This window comes from Hipposideros armiger, unplaced genomic scaffold, assembly GCF_001890085.2.
Source record: "Hipposideros armiger isolate ML-2016 unplaced genomic scaffold, ASM189008v1 scaffold_3, whole genome shotgun sequence".
Taxonomy (NCBI): domain Eukaryota; kingdom Metazoa; phylum Chordata; class Mammalia; order Chiroptera; family Hipposideridae; genus Hipposideros; species Hipposideros armiger.
Genome location: NW_017731353.1, coordinates 6,017,043 through 6,043,211, shown reverse-complemented (window position 1 = coordinate 6,043,211; position 26,169 = coordinate 6,017,043). Strand labels below are relative to the sequence as shown.

Here is a 26,169-nt window from a genome sequence, read left to right as displayed (position 1 = left end):
TTTTTATAGCAAGTTTTTAGATGCCTGTTCTTTTTATTTCAAAAAAATGTCATATGTAAACATACATAAATTCAAAGCCAAGCACAGAGATTAGCACAGGCATTGGGTAAACAAAATATATGTCACTATACACAACACAGACTTATTTTTCTATACAGTCCTATTTCTGTATAAACAAGTGTGATGTTCATTTTCCTTTCATACATTAAAGTACACATTGGAATCAAAGTCTCAAAAAAGACATCATTCATTTTTGCATATAATTCTGCATTAGTACCAAAACAAAACAAAATACCCCAAAGCCTACCAGTCTATTAGGCAAATGCACAACCCATGAAGAATGAAACGCCTCGAAGCATCACACTTTTTACACCGTCCAATATGACCACTTTATAGGGCCTTCTTATGAAAGTAACAGGGTTTCATGATGGAGAAGTAGGCAAATTTTTACCTTAGAAATAAACATAACATTTCGAGTTCTGAAATTTAGTTCTACCCGACCCACTTACAATAGTGTCAGCGTGAGAATTTCAGCTTTCCCTTTTTCAACTCCTCCCAAGCCTGCAATGAATGAAAACACCAGCACGTTGGTAATCCATGTAATACTGCTCTAAATAAACTCCCTGACTAGGACCTTGGATTATATACTAAGTCTCTCTCCTAGAGTAGTTAGAACTCAAAGAAAAGGCAAGATAAGGAAAACCGAATCACCTCGTTTGGTAACGAGGTTGGGGGAGAAATATTCATATACCAAAAGGATCAACTTCTTTACAGGAAATCTTTATCAACAGCCGCTCCCTGTTAAATTTGCTGATTCCCACACCACGTTTTCAGAAACGGCCCCGTCTTAAAACAAACTCCATCTATCTATGCACATGAGAGGTTGCAGCGTCCTCCAGACCAGACCATCCGGTGGGCCTGGTCCTGGTTGACACCTGTGCCCTGGACATGTGCTCACCATCACCTCCTGCAAAGCCTGCTGCTTCATCAAGACTGTGATGCAACAGTACTTCCGCTCACCAGAAGCAACGCTCTATTCTGCAAATTTGACTTCATTCCATTTAAGACAGTCAAATGTCCCATGCTCTATAATCAGTCGGAATAGCAGATATCATGTTAGCAGACGTGAAGATCTTAACTCCAGAAACCCTTTCAGCTTCAAGAAAGAACAGTTCAAGTTTAACTGGGACTCAAGACACAGTCTAAACTGCTTCAAGCTGCAGCTGACACTCCCACTGATAACTAAAGTGAAAGCAGTTCACATCAGTCAGACCTTTCAGAGGCATGTTTAAAATCTGACGACCTTGAGGGCAAAGGGTAGATTCCTGAGACGTGGCAGGCGCCCTGCACTGCTGTGTGCCACCAGCAGCCAGCAGGACGGTCTCAGAGCACAGAGATGCATTCAGAATGAATTACGGAGCCATGCGGACCCCAAGAAGGCCCTGGTGGGCTCATTGGAAAGACATTCATTTAGCTGGGCTGCTGTTTGTGCTGCCCAATCTCTAGAAGCAAAAAAGGTTAGAATATACTTTTCCCTTAAAAATTTAGGTCTGCTGACTTTGAATATAACATAACCCATTCAGCTAGTCTTAACCAGAAGTTTTGCTGGTCAAGAATAATATTCGTTGGGTGGGAGGTGGCAAGGAACGAAAATCTAGCCTCCTCTAGCCCAAATCCAGCCAAGAGTTACTGAACACTCTGACAGAAATTCCAAACCGTTGTGAAGGAAACCAGATACGGTTCACCACGTCAACAAGGAACCACAAGAAACAAAAACTACTTCTAGGAAGGGAGACCCAGGATGTGATGTAGCTTTTAGGAATTTTAGCACTTATCTATTTTTCTTTCAAACATGAAATCTGTTAGCTCTGGATGTGTCGTAAAGCTGGGAGAACTAAGGGACTGGAATCAAGAGGACCTGTCCAGTAAGGAACAGTAAGCGAGTGAGACGGGGGCAGGTAGGGAGAGGGAGGGCGGTCAGGAGCAGACAGGATGAACCGGCCCTGGGAAAATCGCCCAGCCAGGCGAATTCCTGGTTTCATTCCAGGAACTGCAAGAATTCACCAAACTCCACAGCAGGAGGTCTGCTGTTGGGGGAGCAGGTGCTCCATAAAACCAGCACCATGCTCCTCTTAACAAGCACCGTCCGATAAGCATCGATTTCTTCCGCACCTTATCTGATACCATGATGATTACAACAAAATAGATTTTAATATTTAATTATTACCTTTAACATTCTTTTAACCTGTGGAGCTCACTAATAGGTCTAACCTACCAGCTTCAACAGTAACATTCTCAAAAACTTCTTAAGAGGGAGAAGCAGAAAAATGTCACAGTCAACTAAGAGCTGTGCCAGTGGTTCTAATAACTTTCTGACATTGAAAAATAATTGGTAGTTCTGGCAGATATAATAGTAGGTAGAGATTGCTTAAAATCTGGGCGGTGGACACAAGAGGATTTCAGAATAAATATCAAGCATAATAAGCTATCAATTTCTTATCTAGAATAATAGGAACAAATTAACCCTAGGCAGAAACAATGTGATTCAGGTGTGGGTATCAGACTCCCAAAATGCAACTGTGTTATAGCTTGAAAGGTCTCACTGCATAGAATCTGCCCCTGGGCTTCAATGCGGCCATTCCTGAAACAGTTCTTACAGTGACAGCTGAAACCCACTTGAAACCCCTGAGCAGCTCAGGCAAAATGTCAGGGAGGCAGCGAGGGTGTGATCAGTTGAAATGGGGAGAGGCGGTTAGTCTGAAGGTGCCCAGTCTCAGCCCCACCTTTGCAGGGTTTCACTGGTCAGCGCTGTCATCAAGGAGGCCGACCCTTAGTGAAACGCGCAGTGCACTGTTTGTGGCGCTGCCCTTCACATGGAGTCTCCCGTTCCCACAGGTCAGCAGATTAGCCTCCAAGGGTGGGGCCGGGGCAGGAAAAGGGGGAGGGCCTCCCAAATGGGCCTGTGGGACTGGGCTGAGGCAGGTGTTGGTCGGCTTTCAGAGTCTTTAGAACCCACTGGGTCCAGCCCTCTGCACAGAGAAGCCATGTTCTAGCAAAGCAATTGCCATGTTTATTTCTGTACAGACATACAGAATAATCTGGAAGAGCCTCTTTAGTAACTCTTAAGACTGAAATTTCCCCTAAAATGCACAACTGCTTTAAATAGAAACTTAATGTAAGTTTTACATGGGAGCAGCCATGTAAACATCCTCCAATAAGAACAAATCAACTGCTGACTGATTAGGAACAAGAAACTAAGCAAAACTAAGCTTTCCATGATTATTAAAACTGCAGTATTTCCTTGACATTATTCCAAACTTACTGTCACAGTCACTGTAAAGTGAAACAGCTACACGCACAACCAACAACAACGACACGACTGTCTGACTTGTGTTACTCATAATTTCAGTGCTGGCTGTGTCTCCTTGAAAATCCGTTTAACGGGCTGGACCCTGAAGTCTGGATGAACCAAAGTGAGAGAGAGAAGCAGAGGACTCCAGCAGATACGTAATTAAAGGTTAGAGACAAACCAAATTCTGAATAGAAGAAAAGACATTTCAGTGAAGACTGGAAGTGCTTGCTGGGGCTCTGTCCCCACTCACTACTCACTACACAAAGGAAAGACCAACACACGTGCGGCATGTTTCTGTTACAGTGTTACCCAAATAGCAAGCCTTTCTAAAGTGAGGACAAAATGTCTTTCATGACGGATACAAAATAAAAGCAGGAAATTGTGTTAGAATAAAGGCAAAATAGATAGCATGTAGCTGAGTTAGAATTTCACATTTTGTATTTCCCATCCCACTTCCCAGAAATGTGCACCATTGAAAATGTGTGCATTGCAGCACCAATCCCTAGGGTACTTATTTTAAAATCCCCAAACACTGTAATTCTAGAATGTCTATTTTTTACTTTAGGGTTGAAGAGCAGTGAACATCCAACATCTCTTAACAGCCCACAGAAAATACCTGTGTCATAAATATCAAGGACCTTTGAAAGAAGAGTCCCAGGCTCTGCCACTGAGCCGCACACACCTGGAGCACCTCTGAGTGGCGTCTCTTTCTGGAAGCTTCTAGGTAGACTCTGCACACTTCTATACAGGATATAAATGAAACGCCTGGAAATGTCAACATTAAAAATACTCAGTTTTAATTTAATACTAAAAGGAGAAAATATTCTTTTTCTTCTATGTACAAATAACTCATCGAGGGTATCACAGTTGAGTCTGAGCGGGGACGAGACACGGTGACACAGGTGACATGGGTGACCGGAGTACTCAACATCCTTATACATATTTAGGAGTTGGGGCAGGTAATCGGTTGACATGGCAGAGTATTAAAAATAAGTCACAATTATTAACTTACATGAGTCACCTGACCTTTTGACACATTAAAACCAATTTTGAGTCTTGACTTCAGCCTCTTAAAAATATAGTTTTAGGAAAATGTTTTCAATATGCAGGAAAAACAAAGATCTGCAGCTGCTTGCTGGGAACAAAACAGGCCCACGCGTGTAGACACTCACTGTCTGCTCTGGTACACTGACTGCCACGGAGCCCAAAGGCAGGTCCAGACCCAGGTTAGGACTAAAGCCTAACTCAGCCCAGCAAGACCCATGTCCCAACTCTCTAGAAGAAAGCCTTCTGTCCCTAGAAATGACAGAGCATTTGTTCAAGCTGCTTCAAGTGAAGACACTGGAAAAACAAGCATTCGTCACTGGGTGAGCCGTGGGGCTACCATCCACCCCCAAATGACTTCAGTCTGCATCCCGTCACTTAGTCCCGGATCCACAGTGCATTTCCAAAATGAGTTCTCAGGCCCCGTTTACAATCGTGAAGAGCCTCTCCACGCGTGGGGGCCAGGCTTTCAGCACATCCCGCCTCTTCAGGCAAGCGGGGTTTTCTGCAGCGGAGTGCAGGACCCCCCATCTTCCCCCCGCCGTGCTCAGAACACAGGAGAATCGCAGAAAGGGCAGGGGCTCTGCAGTAACCTCTTAATCCAGTCGGGATCTGCAAAAAGAACACAAGTGTGTGGAGCGTTAGCTTCAGAAAAGGCAGCCAATGGGATGCGCTGAGGATGGACTGCAGTGGCAAGAGACGGGCATCGGGGTCCCGCTGTGTCCTGGACAAAGCGCCTCACGCCAACGCTCCCCACGACGCCGGACTAACTAAGCCTGTGGGTCCCAGAGCTAAGTGTGCAAGGAACTCTCCTTCTGTAACGAAACAGGAAAATAAGGGACTGAATGAGTGTTTCATAAAGCTAGACTTACTCAATTTAAAGGACTGTATTTCTCTGAGTGTATCCTTCATATACTGTTAATGTTAAATATGCTCTTTCATAAAATCATGGTACTTATAATTTTTTTTAAAATGCATTATGCGGAGAAAGAAAAGTGTGGCAACACCTTCTCCCCCTTTGAAAACCTCCCTGTCTGTGAAATGCTCTTCTCACTGCTCTCTAGACCCTGCAGGTTCTCGTTCTCCACTCAAAGCCACCTGGCAGGTGTGTGCACGTTTTTAATTTGTTTCAATCTTGTCCTCCTTTCCTGACTAAATAGTAGACTAATTTTCAATTGCAGTGGGTGTTTATAAATTCCCCCAGATTTGTTTCAAAGTAATCCAGTCAGAAGAGGGACGTGGGTGGGGCCGACGGATGAAACATGAAAGCCTGTGAGCTGGCAATTTCTGCAGCTGAGGGATGGGCGCCTAAGGGCTTATCACACTCTTTTCTCTACTTTTATGACTGCATTTTCTGTAACAGAAAGTATAGACAGAACACAAGCTGCCAACACACCAACTTCTCAGAATTAGAAGGCGTCAGCCAATTAAGATCAAAAATCAAGAATAAGGGTGTAGTTGTATGTAGAATGTTTTTTCCTCGAGACCAGATTTCCCCCCAAACATGTATATAATTGTACACGCTTGGGTCCAGGTAGCCCATTTGGTTACAGTGTGATGTTCACGAACCTCAGGTCCTGAATTTGACATTCATGTCTACTCACGTCACTAATTCCTTGCCCACATCTATGATCTTATTTCCAACTAGTCCTCTCAGGAACGTGGGCTTTGTCCCCAGGGCTACCAGCAAAGATAGGGACCAACAAGAAACCCCATCATGGCTCCAGAGACAATGACCCCCGTTACCGGCTTAGCAACACTGTCTTTGTGTACTTATACTTTGAACACGACATATTCCAGTCACCATCTTTAATTTGTGTGGCTTCGTGATGATGCTATAAGAGCAGGACAAGCCTGCTCACCATCCCTGGTGGCCTGAGCCTGACGCAGTCACCGGTCTAGGGCACTGGCCCTGGGCCGGCACGCGCCATCTCACCCGCCACACCTGGGACAGCGCTCACCTTCGGGGACGGGATGGCGGGCAATGCTGTCATGCAGCAGACACCTTCTGTATATCAAGCTCTGGCAGGACTGGTAGGTTAAGAAGCACCTGAAAAGAGGCAGAGGGTATCGTCAGTTCCACCCACGCCTGGAAAGCAGCACAGTGTTGAGGGTTATTCCAAAACCACGCAGCAAGGAAGGGCACAAACTGTCCCCAAATTCATGGCAACAACGTCCTCCTCTCACACTGAAGCTGCCCAGACCTGCATCACCCACAGTAAGGGAAGCACAGAGACGCGAAGTTTCTAATCCAGTCACGGCAGCTTCTTTCTCGCTGTGTTTGCTGCAGTTGGAAAGAATCCGGTCTGTCCATACCTGACTGTACTTTGAGTGATTGGTATGTTAAAAAAATGGACATACTATTGTGAAAATGACTTTTGTTAGTGATTTGTAAGATCAGGAATAAGAACCTGACAGTACAGTGGGAAAAACCTGAAGATATTGATATAGAAGACACAATCAATGGTGCAAAAAAAGAAGGGACAAGAACAAACATTCAGAGGTTCCATTCCCTCCATGACCCTTCACTGAGCATCTACGGGGCAAGTCAGGGACGGCGGAGATGCGACAAAATGGGAGTGTGCACCTGGGCTCTGCGGGGACGGTTTGCCCCAGAGTATCCAAGGAGCAAAGAAACACAAGGAGGGAGGGAGGCTGGAGGAAAAGACTCCAACTAGGTTCGCTCTGGGTGAAGACTTGGGTATCCAAAAGGAAGCTTACACCCGAGGGAGTGCAAGCACCCGTTCTCAAGTGGAAAAAGGATACAGGATATTCTGGCACTAACTTCAATCAGCAAAACTGAAACTAACTTTGGTGACAGACCCATGTGAGAGACAGTAATGCATGGTGGCTACACATGTGAACTCTGGAGCCAGAATGCCAGGTCTAGCTCTGTCACCAATTACCTGTGTGACTTGGAGCAAATTATGGAACCTCCCCAGGTGCCCGTTTCCATCTGTAAAAATGGAAATGATCGCAGTGCTGCCATCATGGCTGCTGTGAGGCTGCAGTAACGCAGGAGCCGGGTACTCTCAGAACAGAGCCTGCCACACTGACGGCGCTCCGTGCATGCCAGCTATTATTATTACTGCAAGCTCGTTTCCTACTCTCCCCGAGAAAAAGCCCGAACAGTCAAATTAGGAAAGGTATAGGAATGCAATAAAAACTGGAACAAATCCGAGTATCCATCCACACAGTGGAAAAGTCTACAGCCGTTAATGTTGGGATCTACGTACAGATGTGGAAAAGTGTCCACAATGTATTTCGGGAAGAGAAGTGGCAAGTTGTTAAGGGAGAATGTGCAGCACAGCCTTGTTTCTGTGAAAAATAAATCTTAAACGTTAACTGGTGCCTATCCCCATTGCAGGCATTGCTCTAGAAATAGCCAGGAACAAAACAATAAAACTCCCCGTGCTCAGGGAGCTTTCTATCCCAGAGGAGGGAGGGAAACAAAAAGTCAAAATTATAATGTTAAATGGTGGTAACTGCTAGGGAGGAAGGCAGAGCAGGGACGGGGATGGAGAATACTGGCAGAGGAGGAGTGTCAGCAGGCAGTGCAGGCGGACAAAGGGACACCTGAGGGAGCCACGTGGCCACCTGCTGAGAGAAGCCTGGCAGAGAGAACGCCAGTGCAGACGTCCACAGGTGGCAGAGGTGCCTCTGTACCTGAGCACAGTGAGGCCAGTGCATGGGGTGGGGGGAGCGGTGAAGTGAGCAGGACAGAGACGGGGTGGGGGCTGGGCTGTGTAGTCCTCATCACAGAAAGGATTTTCGCTTTTCCTCACCAGAAATGGGAAGCCACCAGAAAGGCCTGAGCAGAGGGGTGACATGCCCTGACAAAGCCTTAACAGGATCACAGCCATGGCTATACTGAGAGCAGACTGGAGGGGACAAGGATGGAAGTATGAAGACCAGATAACTATAATCACCTGGGCAAGAGATGATGGCATCTTGGACTGGCAAGGAGGGGGAGAGAAAGGTTGGATTCGAATCTGAAATGCCTACGAAACTTGCAAACAGATACACTGAGCAGATGGTTAGATATGTGAGTCTGAACTGAGGGGGAGAAATTCAGGCTAAAGCTATACGTTTTAGTCACCAGCGTAGATGATTTGTGGCTGCAAAGGAGTGTTGACAGAAGAAAACCAGGTCCAAGATGGACGTCAAGGAGAAGCAGACAATGAAGAACGAGGCAGGAAGAGAAGCAGCAGAACGGTGCCCAGGAAGTCAGGGGATCAAAGAGAGGAGGAGGGAGATGTCTACCTTTTATTATAAAGCTTAAAAAAGTACACAAGCACTTTTATATTCCACTAACTTCGACAGGTTTTGCTTTTGTAATAGTAATTTTTTAAAATTTAAGGCTACTTAAAGAAACTCCTATGTATCAAGTAGTAAAACACTGTCACTAAAGGACGTCTTGCTTTAGTCAGGCTGAAGACCAAAGGCCGTGCCGGGTTGACTAATGGCAGCTTTTCTCCAACCTAACGGCACGGCAACATCTGCTTTGGACAAACACTTTCTCTGTGGTGCTTGGTGCCAGACAAAGCGGAAAACTGAGCAGTAGGTCTGACTTCCGAGGGCTTACCGGAGCCAAATGTGGCCATTGGAACACACTGCCTGTTTGCGATCCGTGAACGGCAAGACCTCTTTACACAAACTACAGTGCTCAGGGAAAGTCTGTTTGTTCATCTTCTTCGAGATGTGTCCAATCAGCACCTGGAAGACAAAGTGGCAGCCATGTTAGGGGAGCGCGCAGGGCTTCCGGAGGAAAAGCCTGCGGCTCAGAGGAGAAAGGAACGATGCAGCCCAGCATCTCCATCACCGTCTGAGAAGTGAAACGACCTTCACCGTGTGCCAACTGCTCGAGTAAAACAAACTCATTCGGGGACCCTGTGACAGAGGGTGACTGCTAACGGCAAAACTGTGCTGAAACCCAAAATCTTGTTACTTGCCTTGTTTTAGTTGCTTCTGAAACAAGGACTTCAGAGTTCTGTTAGAAGACAAAGTATTTAGCTATTACTTACAACATTTTGATTTTAAGAAGGAAAAGCCTAATCTCTATGGGCAAAAAATTACGTGAAATACTAACTTTGTAGAATTGTACAAATGTCTGTTCAAGAAAGGCTTACAAAGTAAAAAGATAATCAGGATTAAAAATAGTGATCTCCCCTTTGGATGGCCCAAGGACCCACGACTGGCCTAGTCAAGCAGCCTGCGCCTGAGCCCACGGATCCCACGCAGAGGCGTGGCAGGACCACTGTGGGAGTGGGGAGGGGCAGCGAGAGGCCCACAGGCTGGCCAGGCTGGCTCAAGGTCTTGTCCCAGTTTCAGCTTCACTTTTCTCTGCTTCGTGTATTAGGATAACACGATTTTAAAAATAAAGTCTGGAAAACGCTGATCTGCTTCACCATTTTGCTGGAAAACCTTCACTGGCTACATCACTGTGATGGGGTATGAAGCACCTTGTCTTACTAGCAGATAATGTCCTCTGAAGCTGTCCGTCCATGTACGCGATGGCTCTAAGCCTGCCACTCACTAAGACCACACCCCTGAAGTGGGGACAGCTGTCCTTATAGCCCAGAAGGGGAGCTTACCTGCTCTGTATACAATTACAGATTAAAGCCCATTATCTTTTGGCCTTAAGAGCTCTGATTTGTGGCCCCTTAGAGCAGGGACAACCAGCACCCCGATGGGGACATCTTAATAGTACATCTTAACTAGTTTTGAGATCACTGCAAACATTGTATGAGCAGTAATTTCAGGGGTGTGCACACATTCTCTCTCTGTCTCTCTCTCCAACAAGAGTGCAACAAGTGGCTATGAATGGTTTAAGTGAGGGATAACAGTATTTGAACTTATTGCCTTCAATCAATATTTTAAGTGAGACTTTAGGCAATGAGAAGCAGCATCACTCTTTGAAGTGAAAGGGAATGCAGGCTTTTGTGGTTTTGGATATTTTAGTATACAGTGTGTTCCCTGTAACACAAGTTCCTCGAGCAGCTGTTAGCTCCAAGACAGGTTCCCTGACTAAGTCTGGATAACATGAGCCGCCCAAAGTTAAGAAGGGTTCTCTTCGGAAGGAGTTCTCAGAGCCCTCAGAAGGATAACGTGCACGGGGAACCTTTAAGACGAGTGTGGGGTACGCAGTATTTCCCCGAGCTTGGAAGCCTGGTGTTCTGTCAGGGAACTTCAATTCTGCGGAATACATTTTGGATAACACAGTATGATTCTTCTAATACCAAAATAAAGATTAAACCCAATTTTTGTAAAAACAACACGAGTAATTCTGTTTACTGTATATGCGCTTCTTGACTAAATCAGAAGACCTTCTCAAGTCCTTTCAAGTGGAAACAGTCCCCCACCACCTTCCCCTTCCTGCGCTCCCCTCCTCCCCTCAAGAAAACCTTTTGCCAACAGCAAGGGCACCACACCTCCCTGGCTGCGACTGCCCAGCCACACCCTGCGCTCCCTGAGGCAGCCTCTTGAGCTCGTCCTCAGCCTGCAAATCTCATTTTGCAAACCTTGCATGTCATTCCCGGCCACAGTGAGAGGAAGAACTGAAATATTTGGTCTCATAGGAACATGTCCTCTGCACTGGCCCCGTGTTTCCTATTTATTCTCTAGCACTTCGTGCCAACGAACTACCGAAACAAATGTCAAAGCAAAAGCTGAGCTTTAGAAATTCAGTTTGTCATTTCTTTCTCACCCAGAAAGCAGGCTTTGCAGTCTTAGAGGTTTTGTGATTGAACACCTACCCGTGCTGTTCGGTCATCATAGTCTTCGTCAGACATGAGGAAGTTACAGAGGCCCCTGGTGGGGATGCTCGTGTTTTCTGTGATCCAGGTGTGCAGGTACACTTCTCCTAAGACTCGCTTCATGTGCTCCCTAGTCAAGTGCATTTCCACAGCTTCGATTTTCCCTTGGATTTCAAGGAGCTTCTCTTCTATCGGCTCCTGGCCTCCATCTCCAGACTGGGTCAGGGTGTCATCTGTGGAGTCCTCTGGGTCCCCTTCTTTGCGCCTCTCCTGAAGGCCTAGCTTAGTCACCTGTCTGGAGGAAGTGCCTTCGTCTTGCTGTTCATCCTCGGCGATGCCCATCCCAGGTGAGTCAATTAGTAAGATTTTTGAGTCCTCAGGGTTGGGTTTCCATAAGGCTTCTGAAGGGGTTTTCTGCATTGACTGATATAAAATCCTCAGGAGGAAAAGTTTGAAGCGCCAAAAATAGGTGGCCCCACTGCTTTCAATCTTTTTTTCCAAAGCTTCTTGTAAGAATTGAGGGATAAGTTTATATTTTAAAATCTTCCAGCGAACTAGATCTATTAAATCTACCTGCTTGAAGAGATTCTGAACCGAAGATTCCAGGAGCTGAGCAGCTGCCTCTTCGAAGGTTTTGAGAGTGACGAACTGGACCTGGTAGTTCTTGTTGACAGGATGGAGGCCGTTGACCATGCCCTCGGTGGTGATGACAGCCAGGTACGCGCCGCAGGGGCTCACCGCGATCCCGTGTGTCCTCACCGAGCCAAACACATCTGCGAGTTTAATCAGCTGGTGCTCAAATTTTAACGCGACATCGGTGAAAATGGGAATCAGCTGCCTCACCTTCCCGTCACTGGAGCACGTATACACGGTTCCATTCTGCTTGTCTGCAGTCATGGAGACAATGGGCAGCGAGTGAAGGCCTGTGACGTGGGAGTTGTGCACATTCAGACCCGCTTTGGAGATGAGAAGCAGACACCAGAACACATAGGGCCCTCTGGCAGCCACCACCAGGCTACAGCTGCATTTCTGGTAAGGGTGGTAAAGCGGGACACATTTGATGCTATGCACTGGCAGCTGGTCCATTTCTTTCCACAAGAGCACAGGCTGCCGTAAAGTGAAATAGCCTTTCACTGCTTTGAGGTTGACAGGGAGAATTTTCACAGGTCCAAAAGCACTGCCCACAATGAGGCCGCTCATTTTCCGATTACTGTGCTCATATTCCCACCAAGACAAGACACTAGGGGAGTTGATTCCTGACTCAATCGTGTTGCATGAGGAGATGGAGTCCTTGCCTGCAAACGGTAGCTGAAACTGCCACACTGCAATGTCACCGTTTTCAAAGAGAACTGCCAGGAGCACGCTGCCCACGTCACGGCACTCGTTGTTATGCTTGACCTGCTGAGTGGTACAGATGCCCGACCACTCCATTCGAACTGCTGTCTGCATGCTGTGTCTCCTCTGAAACTCGGAAAAGTCCTCCAGATCCACTTCCGAGTCCTCATTTTCTGAGAGCCCGTAATTGTTCTCATAAAGACGCTTTCCATAAATCTCAGTCAGGTCGACCAGCTGGACCCACTGCAGTCTGTTGAGGTTCGCCTGGATGGTCAGGCGATTGTCCATGGTCAGGGCTGCCAAGAGGCATCTGCCATTGGCATCACAACCCATTGGGGACCAGCTAGTGTATTTGAATCCTCTCATTGGTGGCAAAGCCTTCCCCTCAGGGTTGAACACCCGATCCAACATGAAAGTCTGACTGACGGTGGGGTCTGTAGAGGTGGCAAATTGCTCCTTACATTCAGCAACTTCTGCTTTTGAGCCAACCTGAAAATAAGAGATATGAAAACTATCACACAAATATTTCTCTCTAGGAATATATTTATGTACTTAGGGTGTATTCACTGGTTCACATTAATATATACAGTAATTTTGTATCGATTCTGTTAATTTTGGTATGACCTGAATTTAAAAGATCAAGTACATGTCTAAAAGTAAACGAGCATTTACTTAGAAAATGGCGATTTAATTTTTAAAGGATCAGGATAAATGTTCCCATTATTCATAGCCTGGTTCCCACCTTCTTCTTAGAATTGACATAAACAATAAGGCTGATAGAGGTGTACTTAATTTCTAAGAATCAACAGATCATTTGGCCGAATCAGTCACAAACCAATAAAGGTGTTAAAATTCATAAAACTATACATTTTTTATACCATTAGGTATTTGGATTTTTACAATATCTTTGCAATATAAATACAAACTTTGTTTCCTATCTGAAATTTCATTTACAAATTATGCTGAAAGCCAACTCCAACTGCTTTGTCCACTGTTTCTATAATGTCCACTCCAACCAGCGTATCTGCTATTCCGCGAACACTCCGGCTCCTACCTTCCCTGTCTCTCTGCCTAGAATGCTATTTCCTCCTATCCAAATCCCACCTGTGCTACCAGGCCTTCTGAGATCTTTCTAGCTTGCATTCATCACTCCCTCCTTCAAGTCTGTTATATACTTCATCAGTGCTATTTACTTAGTGCCCAGCTGTACGATGGCAAGCTCTTTAAAAAGATTTTAAAGGGACATTAAAGATGGAGGAAGAGATAAATGACCAAAAGAAAGAAAACAGGGAGCCTAAAGCCGAAAAAAAAGCAGAGGTCAACTAATATATGGTCACTGTTATGTCCAAAGCAATAAGAAGGACTTGACCTGCTGTGTTAGAGAAATGGGCATCACAGAAAGAAAGCAGAACCTTTCGATCCCTTTTTAGTGTCAATCTCCTTTTACATAGAAGCTGATCTTTAAACTGAAAAGGGTAGAAAAACATGATTAAAAAGGAATTCAGGGGCCGGCCGAGTGGCTCAAGGTGGTTAAGAGCACAAGCTCTGAACAACAGGGCTGCTGGTTCGATTCCCACATGCACCAGTAAGCTGTGCCCTCTACAGCTAAGATTGTGAACAATGGCTCAACCTGAAGCTGGGCTGCCGTGAGTGGCCGGCAGCCAGCGTGAGCGGCCGGCAGCCGGCGTGAGCTGCCAAGAATCACCACGAATGGCCATCCAATGGCAGGCAACCGACTGCCTCAGTCGGGAAGAGCGCAACAATGATAATACCAACATGGGCCAGTGAAGTGACGTCCTCCACAACTAGACTGAAGAACAAAAGGACAGCAACTTGTCTGTTCCCCTTCCCCAATTCCCCAATAAAATCTTGGAAAAAAAAAAAAGGAATTCAAGCCTAAGACATATACAGATATAATAAAAGTCACTTTAAAAGAGTTTGAGGGAGGGCCGGCCGAGTGGCGCGATGGTTAAGAACTCGCTTGGGATGCCAGAGGGCCCCGGTTCGGATCCCACATAGGAGGGCCAGTGACACTGCCCTCCACAGCTAAGATGCGGAACAACAGCTCAACCTGGAGCTGGGCTGCCATGAGTCGCCGGCGGCGGCGTAGGCTGCAGCCCCTGTGGCAGTGGGTTGCCATGGGCTACCGTGTGTAGCCAGCAGCCAGCGTGAGCGGCTAGCAGCCGCAGTGAGCGGCCGTCCAGAAGCCGGCGACTGATCTGCCTCGCCTGGGAAGAGCGCAATGATGGTGCCAACTTGGGCCAGTGAAGCAACGTCCTCCACAACTAGATTGAAGAACAAAACGACAGCAACTTGTCTGTTCCCCTTCCCCCAATTCCCCAGCGCTGTTCCCCTCCCCGCAATTCCCCAATAAAAATCTTTAAAAAAAAAAAAAAAAAAAAGAGTTTGAGGGGCCAGCTGAGTGGCTCAGTTGGTTAAGAGCTGGCTTGGGATTCCAGAGGGCCCCGGTTCGGATCCCACATATGAGGGCCAGTGACACTGCCCTCTGCAGCTGAGATGCTGAACAGCAGCTCAACTTGGAGCTGGGCTGCCATGAGTCGCCAGTGATGGCGTGGGCTGCAGGCCCTGCTGCAGTGGGTTGCCATGGGCTACCGTGGGTAGCCAGCAGCCAGCGTGAGCGGCCAGCAGCTGCAGTGAGCGGCCGTCCAGAAGCCGGCAACTGATCTGCCTTGCCCGGGAAGAGCGCAGTGATGGTGCCAACTTGGGCCAGTGGAGCGACATTCTCTACAACTGCACCGAAGAACAGAACGATGGCAGCTTGTCTGTTCCCCTTCCCCCAATTCCCCAGTGCTGTTCCCATCCCCCAATTCCTCAATTAAAAAAAAAAAAAAGGGTTTGAGTCCCAAGCCCAGAGGAATTACACTCCAGGCCACAGAAAGAACTTGGAGGAAGATGTTGCACTCAGGACCACTAACTATTGGGTTGTCAGGAAAGTCATGACGTATTTTGTCTATGTTTTTCAAAGGTGATATATTTATATAAAGAACAAAGATCAATCAATGATCTATTGCCTGTTTTGTTTGATAACCTTTTGCTATCTTTCAGTGAGCTTCGTAATTCCTTGTTCATAGAAGGACCTGTCTTTATTTGTGAAAAACTGAACAAGCTGCTGATTTACAGCCTCATCTGAATTGAACGTTGTACCATGCAAGGAGTTTTGAAGAGAGCGAAACAAGTGGAATTCTGACAGCGCAAGGTCAGGTGAGTATGGTGGGTGCGGCAACACATCCCATCCAAGCTCCAATAATTTTTGACGGGTGATCAAACTTGTCCGTGGTCTCGTGTTGTCGCGATGGAACACAACTCCCTTACTAAAATTAACAAGCTCTGAACGTTTCTGGATGATGGATTTGCTCAAACCGTCCAATTGCCGACAGTACACATTCGAATTGATCGTTTGGTTCCTTGGTAGTAACTCGAAAAACACGACACCTTTAAAATCCCACCACACTGAGAGCATAACCCTTCTCTGATGAATGTCTGCTTTCAGTGTCGTTTGAGGCGAATCATCACATTGGGACCAAGGCCGTTTGTGCTCCACATTGTTGTCAACAATCCACTTCTCATCACCAGTTATCAGTCGCTTCAAAAAAGGATCGTTTTCCTCATGTTTAATGAGCATATTGCAGATGTTTATACGCGCCGTCAAATGAACTTCTTTGAGTTCATGCGGAACCCAAATATCGAGCTTGCTTATGTATCCCAGCTTCTTCAGGTGGTCGTGAACGCTTGAATGATGGATGTTCAATGTTTCTGCAATCTCTCATGTTGTGTAACGTGGGTTTGACTCGATCAATGCCTTTATTTTGTCGTCACCAACCTCGGTGCACCTCCCTGACCGAGGAGCGTCTTTGAGATCAAAATCACCAGCATGAAATTTTGTAAACCATCGTTGGCACTGACGTTCTTGTAGAGCATTGTCACTGTAAACTTTATGCAACTTTTCACAAGCTTGACATGCGTTCTTCCCTTTATGGAAGTAAAACAGTAAAATATGGCAAAAATGCAGTTTGGTCTTCCATTTTCAACCTGTCGTAAAATCTCCAAAACTCAACCAAATCTCTCAGTTTGTTTTAGAATGAAGCTAGAACTGTCAGCTGTCAAATGACATAGCAATAACATAGATGCGTATGACTCTAGTACTTCCAAAAATGCACTAGTGCCATCTGTCACAAACATGCTTCATGACTTTTCCGACAACCCAATACATTCCTTGATAAAGCTTGGACAACTGGGAATGTGTTTTAGAAAGCCAGAGTGCAATAAAAATAGTTCTAAAAATATCCCCCAATGCTGAATAGGTAACAAAAACTACAGACCATTAAGCCTGACAGGAAATAAAATTATTTAATGTATTAACCAATGAACAGTTTGTGTAGACAGCAATGACCATTAGAAGCTAGCATAGGACAACTGTGAAAATCTGATCTTATTCTTTTTTCTGCTGAAACTGCTCAACGGCAGAATAAAGAAGCATATGAAATGAAAGGTAGTTGTCCAACACGTGAATCAGATGACTAACTCTTCTCAGTGTGTTACACAGAACACTGCTCCCCTAAATGTCCCTGAACAAGACTTCTCTACATCATTCCCCCAAAGAGTCCCAGGAGCACGTTACATGCCTCCGCCAGGGAGCTATCGTCGAGACATATGAACCAGATTCTCCAAGCTTTTTTAAAAAATACCTTTTGGGGGGTGTCACCCAAAAGAATACTCTGGAAATGGTGTCATAGGCAGTATAGCTTGATTTCAGAAAGACATTAAAGTAGTCTCTCAGATATACTTACGGACATGATGTAGACATACAGACTGGAATTCCAATTATAGGTGTGGCTGGGTAGCCTGCTGATAAAAGAATGCTAATCAAAGCCCAGGGCTTTGCATGGGTAGGTAAAATTTAAAATATGAATATTTTAAAATAATGAAGCCCAACAAAATGACTGAAAATCTGCTCTGATGCCAGACTGCCGAGGTTCAAATCCTGGCTGTATCACAGCTCTGGTACCCTGAACAAATTGCTTAAACTCTGCTCCTAATTTTCTCACTTGCAAAGAAAAAATAATAGTACATGTGTCACAGAATCAGGAAGGTTATATAAGTCAATATATGTCAAGCATACATTAATAAGTGCTCAATAAATATTAGCTATGATGATTAATAATACTCTCTGAGGATTAAGTAAATGCTAATGAGACCTAATAAAAGTACGTAAAATGCAGGGTAAATATAAAATTGTGCACCAATATAATATTGTAAATTAGAATAGGTGAATTTAGTACAAATAAAAGCTACTATAGAAGTATAAGTAAACTTACAGAATTTGTAACCCAAAGCAGCAGCACAGGATGAAATAAGTGAATCTCTAGCAACTCTTGGTCCCACTGACTGTAGGAAGAATTCCTGGTAAGATGGAGAGCAGAATGGATCTGGACCAGAAGGGAAATTCCTCATGGTTTTGTGTAGTCGTTTCTATTGTAATATATTAGTTTGAATGAGCCTACTACACCTCCCTCCAACTCTCCATATCACAAAACTAGTTAACAAATTAAAACAAGTACTCAGATGCCCAAGGAACAGGCCACTTAAGAGTCCAGCTCCCAGAGGCCAGCCCCTAACCAAACATTTAATACTATCCTGTTTCCAGTTGGCCACTATTACTACTAATCACTACATACTTTATAAGTACCTAACAAACAAAAACTCATTTGAAGGTATTAGGCAGTAAGCTTCCTGAGGTCAGGAATATGATTCCAAAGACAGGCAATAGTTATTAACTCGATACAGTTGATGGCATGAATACTAATGCTCCTAACAGTGGATATACGATAAAAGTAGTTATCCATATGTTATAATTTGGAACTGCATACAACTAGGTGATTCACTAAATCAGCAGTCCAATGGGGAGAAAAATTGCAACTTACTCTTTTAATTGTTTTACTTTTCAATGAGCGTTGACACACAATATCGTATTAGTTTCAAGTGTACAACATAGTGATTAGACAGTTATATAGCTTAAGAGGTGATCACCCTGATAAATCTAGTACCCATCTGACACCATACATAGCTTTTACAATATTATTGACTATATTCCTTATGCTATAACTTTACATCCCCATGACTGTTTTGTAATTACAAATATGTACTTCTTAATCCCTTCCCCTTTTAAACCCATTCCCCCAGTCCCCTTCCCAGCTGGCAACTATCAAAATGTTCTCTGTATCTATGAGAGTTTGTTTCTGCTTTATTTGGTTCTTTAGACTCCACGTATAAGTGAAATCATATGGCATTTGTCTTTCTCTGACTTACTCCACTCAGCACAACACCTTCTAGGTCCACCCATGTTGTTGCAGATGGTAAGATTTCTTTTTTTTTGTATGGCTGAGTAATACTCCACTGTATATATGTACCACCTCTTCTTTATCCACTCAACCAGTGATGGACCCCCAGGTTGCCTCCACATGTTGGTCATTGTAAATAACGCTGCAATGAACATATAGTTGAGCACATCCTCTCAAAGTAGTTTTGGGTTTCTTCAGATAAATACAGAGAAGTGAAATTACTGTGTCCTTCTTTGTCTCTTGTTATAGCCTTTGTTCTAAAGTCTATTTTATCTGGTATAAGTGCTGCTACCCCAGATTCTGTTTCCATTTTCATGAAATATCTTTTTCCATCCCTTTACTTTCCAGTCTGTGTCTTTCGATCTGAAGTGAGTCCCTTGTAGACAGCATACGTATGTAAGGGTCTTGTTTTCTTATCCATTCGGCCACCCTATCTTTTGGTTGCAGCATTTAATCCATTTACATTTAAAGTAATTGTTGATAGGTTGTAGTTATTGCATTTTATTATTCATATTTTTCTTCTTCTTTTTCTTGATGAAGTCCCAACATTCCTTGTAATACTGGTTTGGTGTTGTTGAACTCTAGCTTTTTCTTGTCTGGGAAGCTCTTTATCTGTACTTCAATTCTAAATGATAGTTTTGCCTGGTAATCTTGGTTGTAGTTCCTTGTTTTCCCTCACTTTGATTAATTCCTGCCAATCCCTTCTGGCCTGCAAAGTTTCTGTTGAGAAATCAGCTGACAGTGTTATGGAAGCTCCTTTGTAGGTAACTAACTGCTTTTCTCTTGCTGCTTTTAAGTTCTCTCTTTGTCTTTAATCTTTGACATTTTAATTATGATGTGTCTTGGTGTGGGCTTCTTTGGGTTCATCTTGTTTGGGACTCTGCATTTCCTGGGCTTGTATGTCTCTTTCCTTCACCAGGTTAGGAAAGTTTTCTGTTATTATTTCTTCAAATCAGTTTTCAATTCCTTGCGCTCTCTCTTCTCCTTCTGGTACCCCTATAAATGTGAATGTTGGTACACTTGATGGTGTCCCAGAGGTCCCTTAAACTCTCCTCAGTTTTTTGGATTCTTTTCTCTTTTTTCTGTTCTGATGGGTGTTTTATGCTACCTTAACTTCTAAATTGCTGATTCGATCCTCTGTTTCATCTAATCCACTATTGATTCCCTCTAATGTATTCTTTATTTCAGCTATTGTATTCTTCATTTCTGACTGGTTCTTTTTAATTTTTTTTTATCTCCATTTTTGTTTCCTATCTCTTTGTTAAAGCTCTCACTGAGTTCATCTACTCTTCCCCTAAGTTCATTGAGCATCCTTATAATCAGTGTTTGGAACTCTGTGTCTGGTAGATTACTTATCTCCCTTTTGTTCAGTTTTTTTTCTGGAGCTTTGTTCTGTTCTTTCATTTGGGACATGCTTCTTTGTCTCCCCATTTTGACTGCTTCCCCATGTTTGTTTCTATGCATTAGGTAGGGCTGGTATGTCTCCTGGTCTTAGTAGAGTGGCCTTTCATAGTAGGTATTCTGTGGGGCCCAGTGGCGCAGTCTCCCTGGTCATTTGAGTCAGGTGTCCCTTGTGTGGGTTGTGTGTGCCCTCCTGTTGTAGTTGAGCCTTCATTGCTGTTTGCACGTCAGTGAGAGTGACTGACCCTTGGGCTGATTGGTTGTGCAGACTGGCCGTGACTACAGTGGAGGAGCTATTGTGCATGGGCTGACTCTATGGAGCAGGATTCGTTTTAGCAGGGCTCTGGTGTCTGCCCAGTCTGTCCTTTGGGTGTGTTGCCTGAGGAGGCAGTTGGGTATTGCTCTGGCTTGGTCTGAGGCTGACCACCAGGCGTGCTGGTGCCAGGGCCTCCTGTGAGGGGACCCACCGCAGACCAAGGTCAGCCACAGCCTGTGCCCTTCCTGGGGCCACCTGGCATGAGTCACAAAACAATCTGCAGATGGCAGTCCCCTTTGCTGGGCTTGAATGGGCGTGGGAGAGGCCAAGCTGTGAACCGAGGCCAGCTGCCGCTAGTACTAGGCTTGGGACTGTTCAGCAAGAGGTCTGGGGCTTGCAGAGTGCCAGATGCTGCTTGTATGGGTTTTGTGAACCTTTCACAGATTTTAGGAAATTCTGCACATGGGCCAAGACAGGCCGTTTGTATGGAAAAGCCACTGGGAGCAGCTTGGGTAGGCCTGCAAGGTGGGTGGGATGGGGTCTCAGGGAATCACCAGGGCAGGGCGAAGTGTTAGCCAAGTCAATGGAGCCTCAGATATGGCAGAAGTGCATGCGTCTGCAAGCCAGGAATGGGGAGATCACAACCAAGAAATAATGGACTCTGCCAGCAATTCTGTTTAGGAGAAAGCTGCCCCTCCAGCCCTCACCCTGAGGCCAGACAATTCGGTTCCTCGTCCCCTATATGTACCTTGCGCCTTTCAAGCTGCTGCCCCAGAGCTGGAGCTCAGACCTCGTAAGTCTGTCAATGAGTAAGTCAGTGCGTGGGCCCTTTAAGAGGAGCACTGGGAAAGCAGTCGCCCTCCGTCTCACTCAGCCATAATCTCTGCGGGTTTTCACAGCCAGAAGTTGTAGGGACTTCTCTTCCTGGCACTGGAGCCCTGGGCTGGGGAGCCTGGTGTGGGGCTGGGATCCCTCGCTCCTCCAGGGGGACCTCCGCAACCAAGATATCCCTTCCGGTTTTTAACAGCCACTCACAGGTGGAGGACTAGCTTGTTCAGCATCTCTGCCCCCTCCCATCAGTCTCAAGGCGGCTTCTTCTGTATGTCTTAGTTTTAGGACTTCTGTTCAGCTAGACTTCAGGGGATTCTCAATGATGGTTGTTTTGTAGTTTAGTTGTAATTTTGATGTGGCTGTGAGAGGAGGCAAACACAGCGTCTACCTACTCTGCCATCTTGACTGGAAATCCTCACAACTTATTCTTAAATCACTACTTCATTGCTTTTCAGACTTATATGCTTTATCTTTACATCACATAACGTCAGTGCCCAGGACAGTAACTTGAAAACAGTGGATATGTTATATATCCTATATATATAACTATTATATAACTGCATATTTCCCTGAAAGAAAATTCATAATCTAAATAACAGAATCATAGAGCAAAAACTTGAGCGGTTTAGCAGCTAGACTTCTAGCAGCGTTACACACTAAAAGTGTGATCCAGGTTGCAGAGTGTCCATCCTTTTTGTTAGAGCAAAGGCAAGCTGGACAGCATTGAGTAGGTTCCAATCCCCACGGACTGTCAATGGATAGAGTCGTCCAGTACTGATGCAGATTTTTTTTACATTCCTACCATTATCCCAGGGGTCTCTTTTAGAATTGCAGGGACAACTCAGCATTCATTCACCAGGAGTCCCAGTCTACTAAGACTGCTGATTAATAGTTTGTATGATGCGCATACCAAAGAACTGACTAGAAGGGGAAGATGCCATTATTTCAGGCAAACTATCAATTATTAGAGGGCTATATAAAGATATCCTAATACTTCTTACACAGTTGTAGAACCAATGATGGAGTCACATTTTTATCAGAAGAATACTATGGATATCTTCATATTCATAGCCATAGCATTAATCCAGGCTTTTATTCCTTTATGCTTGTATGAGTGTATGTTTTTACTGTGAGCATTTACAGTGTTCCAGGAACTGTGCTAAGTGATTATGTGTGTTTATGTGTATATGTGTGTACATATATAAACACCTACATATGCATTTAACCTTCCAGCAAGTCTAAACAAGGTAGGCTTTATTATCCCCTTTTCTAGATAGGCCTGTTTTGCTATCATGTACCAAAGCCCAGTCTCTTAACCTCTATTTTATACTAACTCCCACAATCATTTTCTTGCCTGTAGTCTAGCCAGATTCATATTCCTGAACCATACCTGGTAAATCCATGCTTATGAAACTTTAACAGCACCTTAGCGCTTTCTAGATTGAAGCCAGCTTCCTCAGACTGACCTTCAAAGTTCCCAAATTGAACTCACCTTACTTTCTCTGACTCTCTAGAACAGCCACTTGACCCAACGTTACTTTTACACCCAAAATAGTAAGTTATGATGATGACTTAAATATGTATATGCATGGGGCCGGCCAAGTGGCTCAGTTGGTTAAGAGCACGAGCACTGAGCAACTGGGTCACCGGTTCAATTCCCACATCGGCCCGTGAGCTGCACCCGAGCTGAGCTGCCACTGAGCCACCAACAGGTGGCAGGATGGCTCAGCTGGTGAGAGCACATGCTCCTAAGAACAAGGTTGCTGGTTAGACTCCCGCATGGGATGGCGGGCTACACCTACCCGCAACTAAGACTGAACACAGCACCTTGAGCTCAGCTGCCCTGAGCTGCCGACTGTCGGCCAGATGCCTCAGTGGTTAGAGTGTGTGCTCTTAGCAACAACGTTTCTGGTTCAACTCCCACATGGGATGGTGGCTAATGCCCCCCTGCAACTAAGACTGAACACAGCACCTTCAGCTGAGTGGCTGCCAGCCGCCAATGGGCGGCTGGATGGCGACTGGACTTGGAGCTGAGCTAGCTGTGCCCTCCACAACTGAGATTGAAGGACAACAACTTGGCTGTTCCCCTTGCTCAATTCCCCAACACTGCTCCCCTGCCCCAATTCCCCAATAAAAATCTTAAATTAAAATAAATAAATACATATATATATATATATATATATATATAGAGAGAGAGAGAGAGAGAGAGAGAGAGAGAGAGAGAGAGAGGGAGACAGGGAGGGAGAGAGAGAGAGGGAGAGAGAGAGATAGATGCACAGACACAGACACCTCGTTCTTGCCACCCAGATGGCCCTTTCCTCCTTCCCTCCTACAACCCAACACTACCTGTTTCAGGACCACTGCAGATTCGCCACCAAATCAACTTCCCTGATACAGTGCCTCCCTCACTATTCCTTCCTTTCTTTCAATTCTCTCTGCTATAGTATTAAATCTCTACTGTACTGACACACACATACTTAACTTTCTCTAATCCATGTACATATGAACATCCTTAGAAACAGTACATTCCTTTTTAGCAGAGGATACATCTTTTAAAACCCCCTCCTTCTACCTCCTTCAGTGTTTCTCAATTTCATAGCATCAACAGAATCTGTCCCCGTTTTGTTTATATTTGAACCAATTTGTTCATATCTTCTCCAAGAAGATCTCAGGGGGCTTAGTCACACAAGTTTACCAGTGCTCTAATTCAACTTGTAGTCATACAAGTTTACCAAATTGTATGTTTAAAATTTATGATTCACATTTAAAATAGCTGTGCAGAGTAAGTGGAGGGGTTTCGTTGTTGTTGTTTTTTAACTTCACTTTCATATAAATATGTTCTCTGGAAATAGACATGTAACTTTACAGGGCTTGTCACTCCCTGATAGAATGCTGTTATTTGTTCCTGGAGCGGAAAAGAATGTAATCTTCACGAGGACAAGGGCTCTGTTTTGTGCACTGCTAAGTACCAGACCCAACTCAAAGCCTAGCTGACACACAGTGGTATTTAAATATCTACTGAATTAGTGAATATACGCCTAGGTAGGTCATATACAGGCATACAGATCTTTAAATGAAATAGCGAAAGTTTTTACACAGTACTTGTAAACCACAAAAATGAACGTTATGGCTTACCGCTTTTCAAAAATTAACTTGAAAATGATATTAAAACAGCAAAACTTTAGGAACCCTAAAGTTCTGAAGGCAAACTTAGTTTATATGAAACTGAAAGCACTACATCTACACAGAGACCTTGGATTTGAAGTTTAAGCACTACATTTGTTTCCCGAAGCTTTGTTTTTCATTCTACAGTCTGAAGATGTTTAGCTATTCAAGAAAAACTGGAGTACAAACTCCAAGATCCAGTATTTGCCCATCTAGAGTGAGGACCATTCATAATCAAGTCGCTGGCGTGTTAAAGACAATGGAAAGGACCCACGGTTCTTCTCCAAAGCTAAACGCGAGCCAAAGGAAGGCACATCCCAGTAAACAAAGCCAGCCCAGGGCCTGAGCGCCCACCCCAGACAATAGGAGCACAGGCAGAGGCAGATCTGGGGTTGGGTCAACAGGAGGTGGAGTCTCAGAGAGCCCACTCTGCAAAGTAATCCGTGCCAGCAGCCGGCCAGACGCCGGGACGAAGGAGACCTGGCTCCGAGGCGACCTACCAGCATGTGTGTGTGTGTCGGGAGGGGGTGCGTGATGCGGAGCACTGGGCACAATAGCTGCCAGGTTTTGTGTTTGTTTTGTCAGCTACGGTGACCCTAGCTGCTTAACCCCTAAGCACTGGGTGCGAAGAGGAGAATCCCCGGAGGACCAGGCGCGCGCGGGCCGGGAGGAGAGCCCCGGGATGGCTTACTTTGAGAAGGCAGCTGTTGAGAGGGGCGGGCACTGAGGTGCGGTGGATAACTAGATCCTGGCCCGGGTTGTGCACGTCGCAGATGAGTTCCAGCACAGCGATGCTGCGGGCCGTGGACACGGATACGCGGTGGTCTTCGGACCAGGCCAGCGGCTCCACGCCGCTCGCTGCATACTGCAGCCTCACGGCCGGCTCCCGCCGAGTCACCAGGAGGCGGAACGCGGCGCTGGGCCCGGGGGTCGCGTCTGCCGCCGGCTCCTTCCCGCCCGCCTCGCCCTCCTCCTTCTTGGGCGGCGCAGGCCCGTCGGCCGCGGGCTCCACCCGGGCCTTGTCGGCCGTGTTACTTTCCATTTAGATGCAGAGGCCGGATCCCCGGGCGCGCCAATCCCGCGTCGCCGTCCCGTTACCGCCTTCCGCGCCGCCGCCACCAGCCCCCAGCGCCCTCCGCGGCCGTTTTCCCCCCCTCAGGCCCGGAGCGCCGCGGAACCTGGAAGGACCCCGCCGTTGCTAGGCGACCCAGCCCTGCCAGGTGGCCAAGGCGCTGCCTGTCTAGAAAGCGCGCCACCTCTGCGGGCTGGACCGAAGCGCCGGGACTTGGCAAGGGGTAGCTGGGGGCGGGGGGGCAAGGAGCCTCGAGGACCTCCCTTTCCGAGTGACCAAGCGCCAGACCCCTTTAGTGACCTCCCCGGGCCACTAAAGTGCTGAGGAAACAGTAACCTGGCGACTAGTGAAGGAAACGTTGGTTAAGTGGCGCACGGCTTCTTGTTCCTCAGAGAAATCCCAAGAACTTCACAAGCATGAGCGCTGGAGCTGAGTGTCACTTGGCATCCCCTGCCACAGGCCAAGCCAAGAGGAACGCCAAGCAGGGTGGCCACCCTACCCTGGCCGGTGTCCCTCGTCCACCCCGTGGCCCCGGCGCCGCGGCTCCGGTCACCAGGAGGATGGACCGTGTGTTCGCAGGCCCTCCGGAACCCGGAAGG

General features: G+C 45.9%; 1 protein-coding gene across 1 annotated transcript; it reads right to left on the bottom strand.

Moving 5' to 3' along the window:
- Nucleotides 1–25,647, bottom strand: GTF3C4 (general transcription factor IIIC subunit 4). Its single transcript, XM_019639065.1, has 5 exons — nt 25,190–25,647; nt 11,152–12,975; nt 8,982–9,112; nt 6,358–6,446; nt 1–5,008 (listed from the first exon to the last, which is right to left on the bottom strand). Exons 1-5 carry the CDS (start codon nt 25,538–25,540, stop codon nt 4,944–4,946), a joined length of 2,460 nt encoding a protein of 819 aa, XP_019494610.1. The 5' UTR covers nt 25,541–25,647; the 3' UTR covers nt 1–4,943.
- Between the last annotated feature and the right edge of the window lie 522 nt (nt 25,648–26,169).

What these genes read in the sequence shown, in the direction of transcription:
- GTF3C4 (XM_019639065.1), bottom strand. Translation starts at nt 25,540, where the DNA reads ATGGAAAGTAACACGGCCGACAAGGCCCGGGTGGAGCCCGCGGCCGAC. An exon ending in AATGGCCACATTTGGCTCCG is followed by an intron (nt 6,447 to 8,981) that starts GTAAGCCCTCGG and finishes GCCTCTTTTCAG; the next exon opens with GTGCTTCTTAACCTACCAGT. An exon ending in CCGCCATCCCGTCCCCGAAG is followed by an intron (nt 5,009 to 6,357) that starts GTGAGCGCTGTC and finishes TTCTTTTTGCAG; the next exon opens with ATCCCGACTGGATTAAGAGG.